Source organism: Sesamum indicum, unplaced genomic scaffold, assembly GCF_000512975.1.
Source record: "Sesamum indicum cultivar Zhongzhi No. 13 unplaced genomic scaffold, S_indicum_v1.0 scaffold00163, whole genome shotgun sequence".
NCBI lineage: Eukaryota > Viridiplantae > Streptophyta > Magnoliopsida > Lamiales > Pedaliaceae > Sesamum > Sesamum indicum.
The window spans coordinates 144,750-163,043 of NW_011628067.1; the positions used below are offsets into that span (position 1 = coordinate 144,750).

At 35.5% G+C, this 18,294-nt stretch overlaps 2 protein-coding genes and 1 long non-coding RNA gene across 5 annotated transcripts; all 3 read right to left on the bottom strand.

Annotated features, from left to right (window-relative positions):
- Positions 1-8,358: 8,358 nt before the first annotated feature.
- Positions 8,359-10,507, bottom strand: LOC105179446. Of its 2 annotated transcripts, XR_002286345.1 has the most exons (4): positions 10,222-10,507; positions 9,310-9,523; positions 8,826-9,211; positions 8,365-8,594 (listed from the first exon to the last, which is right to left on the bottom strand). It is a non-coding gene; the product is annotated as an uncharacterized LOC105179446 (long non-coding RNA). The 2 variants fall into 2 exon arrangements; XR_849291.2 differs by having other exon boundaries at positions 8,359-9,211.
- Positions 10,508-11,045: 538 nt separating this feature from the next.
- Positions 11,046-12,502, bottom strand: LOC105179448 (dnaJ homolog subfamily C GRV2-like). Its single transcript, XM_020691330.1, has 2 exons — positions 12,326-12,502; positions 11,046-11,272 (listed from the first exon to the last, which is right to left on the bottom strand). The coding sequence occupies exons 1-2, from the start codon at positions 12,479-12,481 to the stop codon at positions 11,135-11,137; spliced, it is 294 nt and encodes a 97-aa protein (XP_020546989.1). The 5' UTR covers positions 12,482-12,502; the 3' UTR covers positions 11,046-11,134.
- Positions 12,503-14,651: 2,149 nt separating this feature from the next.
- On the bottom strand, positions 14,652-18,294 carry LOC105179449 (dnaJ homolog subfamily C GRV2-like). 2 transcript variants are annotated; one of them, XM_020691331.1, is made up of 7 exons: positions 18,247-18,294; positions 16,774-17,210; positions 16,348-16,693; positions 15,934-16,276; positions 15,386-15,618; positions 15,137-15,261; positions 14,652-14,796 (listed from the first exon to the last, which is right to left on the bottom strand). In XM_020691331.1, the coding sequence occupies exons 2-4, from the start codon at positions 16,924-16,926 to the stop codon at positions 16,083-16,085; spliced, it is 693 nt and encodes a 230-aa protein (XP_020546990.1). In that variant the 5' UTR covers positions 16,927-17,210; positions 18,247-18,294; the 3' UTR covers positions 14,652-14,796; positions 15,137-15,261; positions 15,386-15,618; positions 15,934-16,082. The 2 variants fall into 2 exon arrangements, with proteins under 2 accessions (XP_020546990.1, XP_020546991.1); XM_020691332.1 differs by lacking the exons at positions 14,652-14,796; positions 15,137-15,261; positions 15,386-15,618 and adding an exon at positions 15,625-15,823.

Consider the following 18,294-nt stretch of genomic DNA (forward strand, 5'->3'; position numbering starts at 1 on the left):
AAGCACAAACAAGTAAGGAGATAGAGGGTCCCTCTGCCGAAATCCCCTCGCTCCAGTAAAGAACCCATGGAGAGTTCCGTTAAGACCAATCAAAAATGAGGCTGTCGTAACACACTCCTCAATCCATCTGGTGAATGTTGGTGGAAAACCAGAAAGGTGCAAAGTCGCTACCAGGAAGTCCCACTCAACTGTGTCATATGCCTTTCTAATATTCACTTTCAATGTGCATCTTGAGGGGAGTCGTGCCTGATTATATCCCGTAAACAGTTCTTGGACTAGCATAATGTTGTCACCAATGCTTCGTCCCGAGATGAATGCTGCCTGACAAGGGCTAATTAACTTGTCCAAAATTACGCTCAGCCGTTGGACAAGTAATTTAGCAATGATTTTATATAAAATATTATAGCATGAGATGGGTCTAAAATCACTTACAGACATAGGAGTATGAACCTTTGGAATCAGAGCTAAAAGTGTAGAGTTGACTTGCTTAAGTAATCTCCCCGTAGAGCGAAAATCCAGTACCGCTCTTGTCACCTCTGCTCCCACTACTGGCCAAGCAACCTTATAAAATCCTGACGAAGCCATCAGGGCCTGGAGCTTTATCCTCTGCAGTGTCGAACACGACTAACTTCACTTTCTCTGGTGAGAATGGTGACAGTAGGTGGCTAGCCTCCTCATCAGAAAGTATATGCCTCGCCCATGGTCTGAGGTAGTTAGTCCACTAATGTTTGACGTCTGTTACCTCCAAGGAGGTTCTGATAATAAGATACAAACTCATGCACAACATCCCCTGGATCCGTGTGAGTGGTACCATGCTCATCATTAATCTGCAAGATTCTCCTCGCCGCCCTCCTATGAGCAATGAAAATCCTAGAGCATTGATCACCATCCTGCATCCACTGCATCTTGGCTCTCTGTTGTAGCATAATTTGCTCAGTCTTGGTCGCTTTTGCATACACCATCCGGCAACAATGTTCCAGGTAAAGGAAGAGCTCATTCTGTTTGTCCGAGCTGACCAATGTTTGCGCCTCATCGAGAAAACCCTATGCCAATTGGACATTACGAGTCAAGTCCCCCTTGTTTCTCTGCTGTTTGAAGACCTGTTTTAGGGCCTTGAGTTTACGTGTCACCGCATACATAGGCACACCAATCACCTCATCCTGCCAAATATTCTGAACACTAGGGATAAAATCCGACGAGTTGGTAAGGTAATTATCGAACCAAAACATACCTCCATTATGTTGTGGTGAATCCCCATGAAGGACAAGCGGCGAGTGGTTAGATGTCCGGGGTAAAAGACTATGATATGATGAGGTAGGAAACCTCGCAAACCACCGGTCATTGATAAGAATTCGATCCAGTCTCTTCTATAAACTCCGTGTTGTCGTACTGCAGTTGTGCCATGCGTACCATTCTCCTTGCATGGGCAGTGGTAACAACCCAACCTCTTGAATCCCAGATTAAATTCTTCCGTAGCTATCCTTATATCTCTTGATATTCCGCAAACCTCATTTAGATGACGAACAACATTGCCCCTCCCAGCAGCCATAGGTCATTTGAGCACTGCAGTGCCAATGTCCCAAATGTATGCCATAGAGTCCGTCTATCAATCACCTTAGAGACACCATAGGCGATAGTAATAATACAAGATTCATGGAGTGCTTTAATAGTATACGATAGTGAATAAATTGTTCGCCCAGATCAAGAATATGAACATCCAATAAATTATCATCCCAAGCAATCCAGATACGATTTCCAACAGAAGCATAGTCAACAAACCATTTCCATTGAAGTAACAGAAACAACTGAATATGCATGACATTAGTAATACGAACTCGAGTTTCAAGAATGCCCAAGAAGTGTAACCTGTACTCAGAGACGAGGTCCTTTAATGCGAGCTGATGATCTCGTTTGTTCAGCACACGGACATTCCACACAGCTAGATTCAACATGGATCATATCCAGTGGGGCTGCATGTGTTAAGACCCCTAAGTGGCTCATCTGTGTCATCAAAGTAGTGTAAAGCATCAAAGGCGTTGTATAAAACCACTGCCTTACCCCTATCGTTGTGTTTGTCGGCATTGTGTTCCTTATGCTTGTCATCCTCGTCTTTTCTCGAAGCTCCAACTCCTGTACTATCAATATTCGAAGCTTTCCTATTGTTTTCATTGGCCGGTAGTGGTTGGGAAACGTTAACTTTCGGTATATACAAAGCTACCGGAGGTTTAGTGGGTTTGAGGGGTTTGTTCAATTCACAATATTTTGTCATATGACCGATCGTCATGCAGCTCGTACATTTTGGGGGGAGCCATTCGTATTCGACATCAATTTTACACGGTGTTTCTCCTCCATCCTCATTCGGTGTTATGATTATAGTATGTTTTGTCAGCTTCTATGTAACGTCTAACATCACGCATACACGAGCAAAATCTAGTCTCGTGCATGCCCTCGTTATCGCATCTGGGTAGAGGGGTTTACCCACTCCACTTGCAATAGTACTCAACCCTTCCGTTGTCCAATATTCCATAGGAAGGTGCCGAAGTTTAATCCAGATAGGTATTTGTGTATGCTTCAATTTCCTCATAGCCATGCCTGGTTCCCACTTCTGTAGTACTATTGGCTGCCCTTGGAACAGCCATGGATCCCCTTCTATCACCTCCTCCATATCAATGACAGTTTTAAATTGAAAGAAGAAAAAGCCATTAGTTGTCCCTGTTACCTCACGCAGAGCGGGCCATACCGACTGAGCGTATTCCTTCAAATGATGGAAATACGGCTGCTTTCCTAGAAAGTATCCAACTGCAGTAGTTTTCCAACGCTTAGCTCCATCACACACAATATCCAAAGATGGGCGAACCACGACCTCCCCATTTTGCATTATTGAGGCAATATAAGAGAGCGTTTTCCGAGACGAGTTATTAAAAACTTGGGAATTTTGTCATCAACTTCCGAGTTCAATGCAATGGAATATTGCCAATGAATAACCCCGTAGAAGCTCGATTCGCAAACGAAGGAGTTGTAGTTTTCTTGCAAATATCCAGTGTGACATCACCGATGACATCAGTAGAGTCAGCAGTTACATCAACGATGACATCAGTGGTGACATCACCAGGTTTACGGCTTATGTCATGGGACACCTCATCATCCATCCCATCTTCCACCTCCACACATTTTTCCACATCAGCATCTCATACAGCCACTCCTTCCACGTCAACAACCGTCGCCGGCCGTCGAAGTACCACCCCCAGGTCAGTTTTCCGACCGACAGCTGGCATCGTTCCGTTCATAGTAGTTTCCGTCGAAAAAAGCACAGATTTTGCACCCATAATCTGTCCGCCTGATTCTTGCGTTAATCTCCTTGTTGCCGGCCGGAAAACTAGCTGGACAGCCTGTCACAATCCTTTGACGAGAGGTGGTTCATCTTCAGGCCGCAGCAGCGTGGTTCGCCGGCGAGACGTTTCGACTCCTATTCGTTCCTCCCACCTTTGTTTCAGTTCCATGAGTGATTTCTTGAAGTCCTCATCTCCATCATCAACTACGGCATTAGCTAGGCGAAGAAACCCTGCGATGGGGAAGGTTTTCTCTGCGCATCAGCCATTGAAAGAGCTCAAAGAGTCGTTGGAAAACCCTAATTTTTTTTTGGCGCATCTTATTCTCATCAAACGTGGTCAAGATCGCGTCTTTAGTCAATGGGTAGTCTCCCCTACCATCAGGGATCCGATCATCATCGTTAGCCATGGCCAAAATTACCGGCGTCGTTTCATCTTCCTCAAGCGATTTTTCGTCTTCTGTGGCGGCGCGAAACCCTAGTTTTGGGGAAGACGAACCAGCATGAAAATGAACGTTATTTTCGACCAAAAAATCGCCCTTACCTTCCCAAAGCCCATGTGAGTGTGAAAGAGGCAATAACTCGCCGGTTTCCGCCATTGAACAACCATCCATCACTTCATCTTCCTCGGCGCAAAAATGCGATTTGTCTTCAATAATCTCCATGGTGTCTTCCACGCTCTGCCCGTCAACGTTCGCCCCATCTCCCGCGTCAGTTTCCTCGTCACCGGCGTCCCCATAGTCGCTGGCCGGCGGGAGTGGAGTTAATGCAAGAGAAGTGCTAGTGTGTGAATTTTTTGGTATGCTAGTGTGTGAGACTCCTAATTTTACATGAAAATATATAAACACAAATATGATATATAATTACAGATATACTAAAACATGGACTATTTACTTTTTTGTACAATAAATTCAAATGTTTTTATTGCCTAATAAAGCGAATAAATATATATCTAATAATATGAAATGATTATAATAGTAATTCATAAATAAACAACATATATAATTATAAAATGCATGTAGATTCTTTAAAAATTCTATTACTATTTAATTTTAGGTTTAATTTTGTACATAAATTATTCTTAATTCTAAATAATTAATTTTATTTTTTAGAGTACATAAAGTGAAAAAAGAAAGAAAAACTAAAGGTATGCATTCCCATCGTTGGATTAATAATATGATTATAATTATAAATTTAACAAAATTAAGTAATAGCTACAATATAAATAGGATATGAATAATTAGAATACATTCAAATCTACTCATGAAAACAATAAGTCACCATTAAATCTAAATATAATACGAAATAAGGACCAAATAACTTATCCACCTCAACATATCAAATAATATAATATAATATGATTAAAGAAGATAATTAAGAAATGATTAATCTAAGATTCATTATACTTATATCGCTTTTAAAAATGGGAATTACACTTTTTTTCAAAAAAAAAAGTTCTAATCTGACCCTCTTTGTTAAGGATTGGACGAAAAATATTGACGATAGCAAAAAAATTACACAAATTTACCCCTCAATCATATTTATATGTAATATGTTTATGCTTATAAAAAGAATATATGATAATATTAACTTCATTCTATATACATAACCTATATTCATCCTAAGTACAAAAATATACACAAAAAAATTCAATGACTGACGAAATTCAAAATTTATATAATTTTTATTTGCCAAGGTCAACATTTTACGTTGAAATCATATCGAAAGAGATAAAATCATATCGGAAAAGGTAAAATATAAATGAAAAATTTTGACAGAACATATAAGTGTAATTTCAAAACTTAATAATATACAAGTAAAATTCTGTTTCATAAAGTTTAATTTTTAAGACACTACCTAACCAGATAAATATTCTTTTTGCCCATAATTTAATAAAAAAACTGAAAAACATGGAATATTCTCTCTCCTATTTTCAAATTATTTATTTTAATATGAAATAAATAAACTTTTAAATAGAATTTGAGATAAATTACTTGAATTAAATTATTATTGAAAATATTTTAATGAACTTTGACAATTAAGAAATAAAAAGTTAGAGAACTTGTAATTTTAATAAATATTTACCACAAATTCTAATAAATGAAATAAGAATTTTATCTTTAAATAAATTAAAAATTAATTTCTATTTACAAAGTGTATTGCAAAACATCCAAAGCAAGGATATGTTAGTAATGTTTGGTTATATACATTGATAATAAACTCTGAACATATATTATAATTTTTCAATAAATTGAAGTTTTATTTTAATGTAAACAAATTAATTTTTTTTTAATTTTTTATGTTATTCAAAATCAAAATTTAAAGTAATAATATTAGCTTACATATAAAATTAGAAAACTGACTTATCCATCTAAATTTTTTTCTATTAAAACTTAACACAAAAGATATCATTTAATTATTAAAACCACTACCAAACAAATTATTACTTTTAAAATTATAAAATTTATTTATTATATACACGTAAAAATACCACAACAACTAGTGCAAAAAAATAACTACCCACATAATAAATTAACAAAATTAATTAAAAGGAAAATGACAAAACAAGGAACAACTAACTTTGAAATTATTAAGTATGACCATATAGACGATTTATTTAATTTGATCTTCATCTTTTTTTATCCCCTAATAAAGCGAAAAAATATATAATAATATGAAGAATATGATTATAATTACTATTCATAAACAATATATATAACTATATAATATGTATGTAGACAATTTTAGTATATAAATTATTCTTAGTCTAACTAATTACTTTTTTTTAGTACAGAGAGTGCACAAAAAAAAAAAAGAAAAAAATTATTTTGTTATTTTATTATTTTAGCCTTTAATATAATATGCATGTAAATAATTTTTTTAAAAATCCTATTTTTTTAGAGTACAAGAAGTGAAAATAAATGTCATGGTCACGTGGTCCAAATATTTACATATAAAATTATTTTTGACTTTTTTATTATATATTTTTCACAAGCTACCGTGTTTTATCTAATATAATTTTTGATCTCTAATGTTTACAAATTCTTACGGATTTGATCAAATTTCAAACCAAATCTATAAAAATTTATACACAATAATGTTAATGTTTATTATGTACATGACGACTAGTCCATAAAAATTAACTAGTTATTATTATGGATTAACAAATTAATTAAAGAAATAACTAAGTTGCCATTAAAACTTTATTAACAAAATAAGCAACTAACTTGACATAATTAATGAATAAATTTAGGATTAACTTAAAAATAAAAAATTACATTTTCCTCCAAAAAGTTCTAAGTTACACACACTGAAACTTTCATTGTTTTAGGCTTAACCCTTTTTCGTTAGGAATTGATCCAAAAATATTGATAAAAAATTTTACACTTATAAAAATAAATATATAATGATATTAACATCATCTTATATATATATATATGACATGTCCCCAAAACAATTAATTAAATGACGTAATATCAGTTATAAGGCCATCATTTTATATCCTAGCTCCTAACTCTACATGAGAACTATAAATACAATAAATTCAATTATAATTATAAATATAATAACCATATGGACTATTTATTTATTTTGTACATTAAATCAATTTTTTTTATTGCCTAATAAAGCAAATAAATATCTATCTAATAATATGGAATAAAAATAATTCATAAATGATATGACAAATATAATTATATAAAGCATATAGATTTTTTAAAAGTAAGAATCAGAAATATGTAATTTGTCCTAGAATCAGAAACATGTAATTTGTCCTATAACATTGGTACACAGAAAATAAAAAAAAAAAAACCATAAATATAATTTACCCTATATGTAACAATATAATAATATAAAAATATCATTAGTAGTATATAATAAATCACAAAATACTAATATAATTATAAATAATTTATGTACAATTAATTCAATTTTCTTAATCTAAGTATGCAAATAAATATGTTTTTGTTTCTATAGTAAATTATATATAATATAAAAAAATATAATTGTATAATATAATACGCATGTAGACAATTTCTTTAAAAATAATTACTTTAAAATTCAAAAAATACAAATAAGTGCCTTGGTCACGTGGTCCCAAATATTTACATATAAAATTAATTTTGACTTATTTAGCCATTGATGTGATTTTTGATCTTTTAACTTTTACAAATTCTTACGAATTTGGTCAAATTTCAAACCGAATTTGTAAAAATTTATAAACATTCAAATTCAAAATCATTAAACCATAAATAATGACAACAAATATAATTATATATATGTGTGTGCGTATAACAAGCCTATAAATAATTGATGTCTTACTACTTAACATATATACCGCATTAAAATATTTGATCTACTTAATAATTTTTCTAGCAATATGTAACTTCTAAATCATTAAATTCTTAATTGATCTCTAAATTAAATAATCAATTAAAATTTTAAGTTGTAGCACTCCAATTCGTTCCATCAATTTTAAAATATTTTTTTTCCACAACACCACAAATAAAATAAGAAATTTAATTAATAAGTGAAAAAATATAAAATAAATAAAATAATGGTGACTTTCTCAGTACAAATAATTTTTAATATATCATAAATCATAAATAATTATTATTATGCAATATAATTTGCATATAAACCATTTCCGTTAGAATCCAATCATCATATAACATCAAAGTTAGAATTCAACTACTAACTTGATTTTACATAAATTCACTAATTACAAAGTTAGTATACATAATTTTAACAATATATTATTATAAGAGATAATTGTCATCATAAAAAAGAAGAAATATAAAAAATGACAAATACTATCTCCATTATCCTATGCAAATAAATTAAAAACTAAATGTTAATTATAAAATTATTTAATAGCACTCATAAATGAAGAAGTATAATAGCAAATTATTCACAAATTTATAATATACGCAATAACTTAGTATTCTTTTTATTTACAGTTATATATATTATTATATTATACTATAATAAAAGTGTGAACACCACTTATGTATTATTTCAATTATATACCCGTTTAAATAATAAATGAGAGTGTATGAGGATAGATCTATTCTCACCTTTTCGGCTGGAAGGTTTTGTTCAACAACTGTATTCATCACCCTCCAATTCTTATGCTGTCAGAGAGTTGTATAAACGAGGAGAAAGTTACTTCAACGTGGATCCAAACACTCAAGCAAGAACACAATCTCTACCACAGGAGCAGATTAACTTTACAAGAGTTCTACAATATGTTAGTTGACTATATATGCTGTGAACAAAAAAGTTGAAAATGGAGAACAACAGAGTTTCAGCAGCGAAGAAGCAAATATGCAAGTTGGTAGAACACAAATGCTATTATTACTAGAAAAATTAAATCAGAGTAGCAAAAACAATGAAGAAATACACTCCAATTAGTCAAAAATCCAAAAAAATGAGAACCCGGCAACACAAAACATTAGGTGACAAATGATAAAAAAGATATGATAGCATATATAGTCACCTGCACCACGGAACACCAATACTAAAGCACTTCCGGGAACATCACCATTGTCTTCTCACCAAGTGTAGCAAATTTAACTAAAAGAAAATTATGTGATGAACTTCATTAGAAGAGTTTAAAAAAAAGATGGAAGACAAAAAAGAAAGAAAAAGAAAGAAATATAAAGTGCAATGAACAATGTCATCAACTAATCCTGAAAATACAAGCATCTCAGTTCTCGCACTTTCAAACTGACTCGCATTATGTTAGCAACAATAGTAGCGGACGGTTCAGTGGCAGGAGTTGTTGGTTGGACCACACACATGCAACGGGAAAGGAGGGTTGCAAGAAGAGGTATTCCACCATCTCTCTCAAGCTCTTCACCATTCAATGATGAAGACTCGCACCTGAAAGTTAAATGGAAATAGCATAAGCAAAAGTACATTTACAAAGTACTTATCTAAAGAAGAACGATATGGAAATTAAAGGCAGATGATGAATTTACGTCAACCAAACAAGCTCCGAGGATGCAACTAGAAGATGTGCTCGATCAGAGGAAAGAAAATTGTAATCATCCTTGTCCACTATAATGGCACTTAAGAGCATAGGATATTGATTAACACTAATACATTCCCATATCGCCTATATAGAATACACTGGCCCTTTAAGAGAAGCAACAATCTCCAAGTCTGGGGACCTTGCAATCCTTGCATGCTTACCTAAGGGAGAGGAATCAGAAAGCAGTAGATCACTAAAAAGAAAATATGAAACATGGAGCTTAAATATGAAGAAATACAACCAATTAAAGAGGATTGCATTCCAGCCAAAGACATGCCTCATAAAAACCCTCATATGTTGGGTTCAACTTAGGAATTTTGTCCAACTTTGCTGATCATATTCCAAGAAGTTTACTGATTGCAGAATGAAATATTAGATCGAAGCAACAAAACCAAAGGGAAACATATGTAAGTAGTCCAAACCTCATAGGAAAGCCCTATGATTTACATTTTCACTCTTCCGCAAAAGCCACTTAAATTTACATAATTAAATTTATTTCTTGGTCCACACCTTAAATTGAGGTAGTATCATATCTAAGAATTAAATATATATATATATATAGCCCCGTTCCTTCCTAGCCAAGATATATTTAAAACCAATACTGATATCCATTTATATGTGTAAAAAAGCATTTGGCTCATCTTGACAGCATAAATACCTTTAGAGCACTTTCTACCAGTCAAATGAACAGCTTAATTGTGAAAACGGCATCTAAACAAGTCGACTAATTCATTTGAAATAAGATCTGGCATCTTATAAGATTCTATATGTTCTTTTTTTTTCTCAAGCTTAATCATATAGTCTCCGTTTTTTATGAGTAACGACAGATCCTCACACAGGATCAAGGAATTTGGCATACCTGCAAGCACTCATAAGCTTTCTTACTGCCAGAAACTTCTCCCTCCCTTCAGGATTTTTGTCAGGATGATACTTCATTGCAAGTTTCCTATACTGTCTCTTGAGCTTTTCCTCATCAATATACTCAATCTGCTCTGATATATTAGGTATCTCCTCAACTGACTCAAAACTTGGTTTCTTAGGGGCATCCTCTCTGGATACTTCATCAATGGAAATCTCTAGTATCTTGCAAGCTTCTTCTTCAGAAAGGTCCATTGGCCTTCGAGTTAACTCTTCTCTCCACATTACTAGCAAGGGCCGCTACGTTCCAGTACGTAAAGCAATGACTTAGGTAAGAGGCCGCCCAAAACACTTCGTTTCACCAAAGGTAGAGAAGAGGAAACTGCAGCTTCCTCACGACCATGAAAAGCTTGATAAACACGAGTCACTGAGAAGAGTTGGGCAATTGAAATAAGATTAGATCAAGGGTAAGCCAGAGCAAAATAAAATGCGCCTGTACTGTATAATCGGATCATTGCTTTTGGGTTCCTAGTAACTAAATGTTAACAAAAGATGCTTGGGGTGAAAGACAAGTAGCAAACTCCAGTTGCAGATCCAGGGCTACCTGACGGATCAGATTCTCTGCTCGCATCTTGTGTGTCCAAATAATCTCAGGAGTGTGAGAAGCAGAAACCATTGCTGCGGCAAAAGCAACTGGGCCGCTACGTTCCGGTACATAAAGCAATGACTCAGGTAAGAGGCCACCCAAAACACTTCATTTCGCCAAAGGTAGAGAAGAGGAAACTGCAGCTTCCTCACCACCATGAAAAGTTTGTTTCGCCAAAGGTAGAGAAGAGGAAACTGCAGCTTCCTCACCACCATGAAAAGTTTGATAAACATGAGTCATTGAGAAGAGTTGGGCAATTGAAATAAGATTAGATCCAGGGTAAGCCAGAGCAAAATAAAATGCGCCTGTACTGTATAATCAGATATTGCTTTTGGGTTCTAGTAACTATAGCTTTCACCAGAGCAGCAGCAGCATCAACAATAGTCGGTTCACCAGAAAGCATTGCCTGCACATAAGAAATAGAGGAAAGAGTTTGGTTCATTAACCAAAGCTCTGAAATTGAGAAACAATGTGCATATTGATGGAGCCACCATCTAGCCACTGCCTAGTTCAGCTTAAAAACAAAAGAAAAAATAACGAAAACATCTCAAACCTCTGTGGAAGGCAAAGAAAGGAACAAAAGTTACCCCACTTCCAAAGTGAAAGTGTTATAATATAATTACCATGAAAAGGCACAAGAAACTATGAAAAGTTTCATCTTTAAAACACCAGGAGTTTAAGGATACTAGTACACGCGGATATCCTAAGTGCATATTACAGCGAAACTATATCTTAGTTTAAGGAGGTGAAACAATTCCAGTGACCGTTCTACAATTGTTTGCTCAATCAGTCGCCAATGTGCATCTCATGTGACGATAAGCATAAATACCGGACAACTGACTCCCATTTTAAATGGCTTGCAAGGCAACCGGTTTATTGTAGGATAAAGCTCTGATCCTATTTTACTCTACGTGCCACACATCAATCTTTTATGTAACCAAGCTCATAACCAAAGGAATGCTTTAAGGGGCCCAGTGCTTTATGTACGTGAAAGAATGGCCTGCTCGTTGAAGCGAGTAAAGATTGAGGGAAGGGAAAAACAAAATGAACAGCCCTTCATAATTCTTTTGAACCAACTTGTACCAGATCTACGTACAAGAAAAATTTAGTAGGTAGAGGACTCTTTTAACAGAAGTCGGAAATGCTGTACCCCACCCTCGCATATCCATCAACATAATCCTCGACTTCCTATCCCTAAGCGAAGACAAATCATAGAACTGCCAGATTGAAAATCTCAAATATTTGAGGACAAAGGTTGATGGAACTTATTTGAAACCACATATCAACCTTTACATTTTTCAGGCTCTCCAGGTAAATAAACAAAAGATACAATAATAAGCATAACTTTCTGCCTTTTTAGCAATTTTTTGTTCTAATAAGTATGAGTGGATTTTTCAGTTGGCCAATTTGGACAAGAGCACAGACAACCAATAGAAGGACAGGCACTTAAAAATATTACTTGTGCAATATGTGGAAGACAACGTGAGCTTGACAAGATCCTCTTTACTCTGGGGGTTGGTGTAACAATCTCTTCAGCATCATCGCTACCATACTGTGCAATATGGACAATGCCACATCTCCTACCTGAAAAAGAACACGCCCGTTTTAGGAACATTGTAAAACAAGCATACCCAACTATAGGTAGGTGTATCAAGTACTAATAAGTATGAGTGGATTTTTCAGTTGGCCAATTTGGACAAGAGCACAGACAACCAATAGAAGGACAGGCACTTAAAAATATTACTTGTGCAATATGTGGAAGACAACGTGAGCTTGACAAGATCCTCTTTACTCTGGGGGTTGGTGTAACAATCTCTTCAGCATCATCGCTACCATACTGTGCAATATGGACAATGCCACATCTCCTACCTGAAAAAGAACACGCCCGTTTTAGGAACATTGTAAAACAAGCATACCCAACTATAGGTAGGTGTATCAAGTAAAGACTCCTTCCATGTTATTATTTGTCCCTTTGGCGCAGGAAAACCGAAATTTCTCTAACATAGATATCCTATTTAAATAACAAAGTGAATAAGAAAGAACCTCATTCAGTAACTAATTTATAATATATTTAGTCTAAGAAATGTAGATGATCATAAGAGCGAAAAATTCTTCGTTATCACAGTAGAAATTACTTTATTTCATATTCTGTGGCGAAAAACTGCAACAGAATGATCATGATCATAGTCTGTAGTCCAGCAATTAGTCTCTATAGAAACTAGATACTAATTCAACTCCATCAATTCAGCAGTAGTTTGATATATAAACAACACTTCAGTGCTGTTGAAGATCCCCAAGATCTGCAAAGAGCTAAAGTAGTTCAATACAAGTCAGCACAAAGTACAGATGACATGATGGAAACAGGAAGCATAGAGTTCATGGTGATCCACGGTACCATTCTGGATGATACAGGTATAGACAAAAGGATACCAATTCAAGGCCTAAACCCAATGAACTCCAATTCTCAAATTGATCAGCCTACTTAATTATTTCAAAGTTTCAAATCTAGATCCATTAACAAGTTGCATATTTCAGAGACCAAATACAATAGAAGGGTTTTGGGGGTAGCTGATCATAAACCAATCTTGAGTAGCATAATCATTCACGATACATGTACTCACGGAGCTTCACAACTCAGTAAATTACCAAATGAAACAATACTTGAGCAGGAGCTCATCACTTTCGATCTTACCCAAACTGACTAAAAAAAAGGAATATCACCAATAACGTCTATTGGAAGATTCATTACAACAAAATATGACATCTTTCTCTGAATATTAAATTACTAAAAGATCCATTAAATTCTAAAAACCATCATATGTGTCGATTGTGTTTCACATATACTTGGTATGCAAATTAGTTCAAAAAAAAATATGCTTTTCAATATTTAATTCATGTATCACATACATTTGGCATGTAAATTATTTCAGAACAATTCATGCTTTTCAAAAATTCATTTACACTCCATGTTTCCTCTTAATCTGCAGTGTCACAACATTACCCACTAAATGTATTAAAACTCATGCACTATGCCTGATCAACCCACAAATTCAGAGCATATGATCTATTATCCTGGCGGTTCTATTACCTAGATCCAAACTAGACCCCACTATTAGCTGACCTTATCCTGCCCATCCTATGCGAGAGTATGGAAGAACTCCTTAATAAGCCTGCATCTACAGTGCAAAGCAGATCAAAGATACATGTGAAACGAAGATACAAAAATCCTCTCAGCAGCTTTAAATTTCTTAAGCCTAAATAAATCATTATTCACTTAGCATTCTCGCATGCTAATCAAAAAACTCACGAAACAATCACAATACCTCAAGGAAAGCTTTTAACAAGGACTTGTAAACTACTAATCCTTTTAGAGCTTTTCATTTTGGGGTGCATATTGTTTTTCCTTGTCCTTTTAAAGGAAACATGGAAGATCCCACGGCTGGAAGTCATCTTTGTTGAAAGACTGACTGCTTATAATTTTTTAAAAAAGAAAGGTTAAAAGCAACAAGATTTGATGCAGCTAAATCTGATGGAAAGCAAAACCATGATTAAGTTATAAACACAAATATATTTCTGGAGAAATTAAACAAAATAGAACTCAGACCACCTTGAGCAACTTATCATATGAATTCAGAACATAATTTCTTTTGCTAATTTATGCACCACTCTGTCCCACAAGGTTGGTCTGGCATTTTATGTTAGTTCATTGCAAATGTTCTATACATGGATATAAAAGACATTTACCATTTACTCTAAAGGCACCATCTGAAGGTATGTGTTCACACAAATCATGATATGGTACAGACCTTAATTGCAAGAACCCGGCCAATTGCTGCTTCTGACTTATTCCAGTTCATCTGTGAACAAAGCCCATTTCTTCCCCCAGCTCGCCAATCAAGAAGGCCAAGAAGAACTTCCACAAGACCGACCCTACAATAATTATATGCCATGTTACTATTGCATGACACAGAGAACATGCAACAGTAGTTTTATCAGGATGCATATCCCAATAATATTCTAAAATCAGACTCAATCACCCACCAATATCTTAGCCCAGGTGACACATAATTGCACGTTGTGGGCCAAAAATTACTTTGTATCTAATAAATACTAATTGCATGATGTTGCATTACTTATGCACCCATCTTAGAAAATTTATCATGAAAACACAGATGAATTTATGTGCATTGTTGTTTCATTAACCACGTCTGCACATTTCACATGCATAACAATTCTACAACTTAGGGTCTAAAGAGATATTGATGCTCACTTGAGACCCTGTGCAACAAGTGCATCTCTTGCTCGATTCCCTGCAACTACAACACGCTTTAAGGTTTCAAGAGCTAGCATGCTTCCACCTTGCCAACCAATCGCTTTCATAAGAAGTGGAACTACCTGAAGAAAAAGCTCATCAGAAAAATACCAAACTAAGCAACAGATGTTTAATCAGATAAACACATCTTTTGTATGATATTTTCTTGGAGGGGAAAAAGGGGGGCTGCTGAAAACCACAGCATACCCGGGGTGTCCCAACACTAGTGGCTGTCATAGCTTCTGCACAGGTGGTGCTACCTGCAAACTGATGTAGAACACGTAAACAACTAAGGCGAACTCGCTCCTGAGGAGTTTGTGAAATTTGTTGCGACGAACCATCCACAGATACATAGGTTTCTGAAGCCATTGTTTCTCTGCTTGCTCCATAGGCTACTGCAGACACAACTTTGGGCACATAACCAAGATATCCAACATGATCTGCAAGAGCGGGGTACACCCTGAGTAAAGAGACCAGGGCAGCACAAAGAAGTAGAGGAAGTTCAGTGTCAACAGCTTGGCCATCATATTGTGAGGCGGCAATGGATGTAAGGTACTGATCCAGCAGCCCTTCAAGAAATCTATTGGGATTTCTAAGTGGAAATTTGGGATCTTACAGGAATAACCTAACATAGATCCCTCCAACCTAGACAGCAATACATGATGTAAGTCATTAAACAGAATTGGCGTTCTTTAGAACATCCATGTAATCAATCAAAAACAAAAGAGTACATCTGCAGCACACAGTAGTTATACCTGAGGTTCATTTCTCATCTCCTGTTGGCCAGAAGCCTGCTCAGGTACATCCCAATCAACAACACGTCCTTTCACCTGTTCACGGTACAGATCCGAAGCCATAGTTGCTATTTGTGCAGACAACGATGCAGCCATTGCTGGAGTCCAGACTAGTTCAGGAGTTTTGTTGTTTGTTCAAGAGCAATCACAACTGCTTCACCAGGACCATCCCTGATTACCGAGACAAGGCCATCAGGCAGAAATCTTGCCAGAGTTATCGCCACTCTAGGCCCATGCATAGTCTGGCCAACAAGCTTCACTAATAGCAAAGTTGATGCGGCTCTTTGCTGCAACGGAATCTCTTCTACACAAAATTTCCATTTTAGAGAGCAAGATAGAATTCTTAAGAAACCGCTATCTATGAGATCAGCTTACCTTGTATTGGCAAGAGAACTTCAAGAATGAAAACCACCCGTCCATGCTTTGCAGCTGCCCAAGCTAGCTCCGACGTGCTTGCCAAGGCATAGAGAACATGCAAAGCTCCTTCACGACAGCTGGGAGATGAGTGAAGCAACTGTAATAAAATAAGCAAACCAGAGCTATCCGCGACCATTGCTTCCACACAAGGTGCATATGTTGTCAACCGTGACAAAACAAGTAGACATAGCTGACGAATGTTGCTTGATGAAGAAACAGGAAGAAAAAAGCATTCAAAAAGGGGCAATAGCTTCTCCTTTGTGGAGACCACTGAAGCTAAATTCGGATTCTTTGTCAACAAGTGCTGAACTTACAGAAATTACAGAAAAAAAGGTGTCAAGGGTGACTAAAAAAGTGTCAGATGAAAAACCACCAGACTTCTACCTGAAGGGATAGCAGACCGTATTGAAGATTTTTAACTAATTCCAAATCCTCCCTCTCCAAGCTTTTCCCATCAAGTGATGCTGAAGAATCATCAGAAGAATGCTGCTCAGCAGATCCATCAGTGGATACATCACTATTAACATGAGTATCCATGCTTGCAGCGGGTGCATTATGGACTAGATGTGATATAAAATCAACAAGGGCAATACAGAAGTCCTCAGGCTCACTAATTTCAAAATCTGGTTGGTCATTATAGACTCTCAAGTACACTTTGCCAATATAGAGCTCCTTAGATAATGCTTCATAAACAAAGGAATGCGAATCTTTGAGGTCATATGAACCATGTTAAGGTCATATGAACCATGATAACTGAGGCTTGCACGCTGCTCTTCCACAAATTTCAAAAGTTCTGCTCGAGTGGAGGAATTCCAGATTATCTGTAAATGAAAGATCAAGTGAAACTATGTCATGATATCTGAGAGTCCCACAAGGTCATCAACTATGGCATAGAGCATCTACAAATGGCCGTCACTTGGAACTACAGTATATGTGTTTAAAGCATTTTCTTTTCAATCTGTTATGGAAAGTAACACCCACACCCCAATTATTATCAGAAAGACAACCTATATATAGATTAGAATTATAACTTGCACATAACAGATATCCTTTTCTTAATCATTATGCAAAAAATAAAACCTTCAGGCTCGTGAAAAGAACTTCTGGTGCTAAAGCTTCCTTTTTTGTTTTTTTTTATGGGGTAAGGAGGAGGAAAATGTGCAAATAGGTTTGCATATCAAACATAAGAAATGCATGGAAACTTCACAACTAGTCATAGATAGGAAGGGCATAGATTTTAAGGCCCAACACCAAATTTCTTTGATCTGACAAGATAGATATACGGAAGAAGATACTCTATTAGATGCAAACAAATAACCTCTTCCCTTAAATAACCAATAGTTGACCTGCAAGACATTCTTTGAATTAAATACTACGTCCAGTGCAAAAGATAGTTCAAAGGAAAATTAAGTTCTCGAGATTTAAATGCAGAACGTCCAGAAAACATCCATGCCACCACCACACCCGGATTTGCTAGTAAAAAAGTAAATCGGGAAAAGAAAAAAAATGAAACTTGAATCAGTTATAGGATCTTCATGACAACTACATACCAAGTAGTTAAAGCCAAGAAGATCTAAGGACGTGATTTTGAAACCTTTTAATAACACAAACATGTAGAACATATTGCTTTCCTCTCTTTTTTCCCTCAGTTATCTACATCAACAAAGTACTTACAAAAGAAGAAGAAGCAAAGACATATCAGAAAAGGTATGTTAAGAAGCCTGCCTGTTATAGTGCTCTGAGTTTCACAAACATTCAAAGAAAATATGCAGATACTGATGCAAGAAGATGAGGCAATGCTCAAGTAGCACCCAATATGTTTTTTCTTTGTCAAAATGCAAAATCTGCAGCCTTTACCTCAGGGGACTCCAAGTTTGAGTTTAATGTGAATAGGAGGTCTTTTGC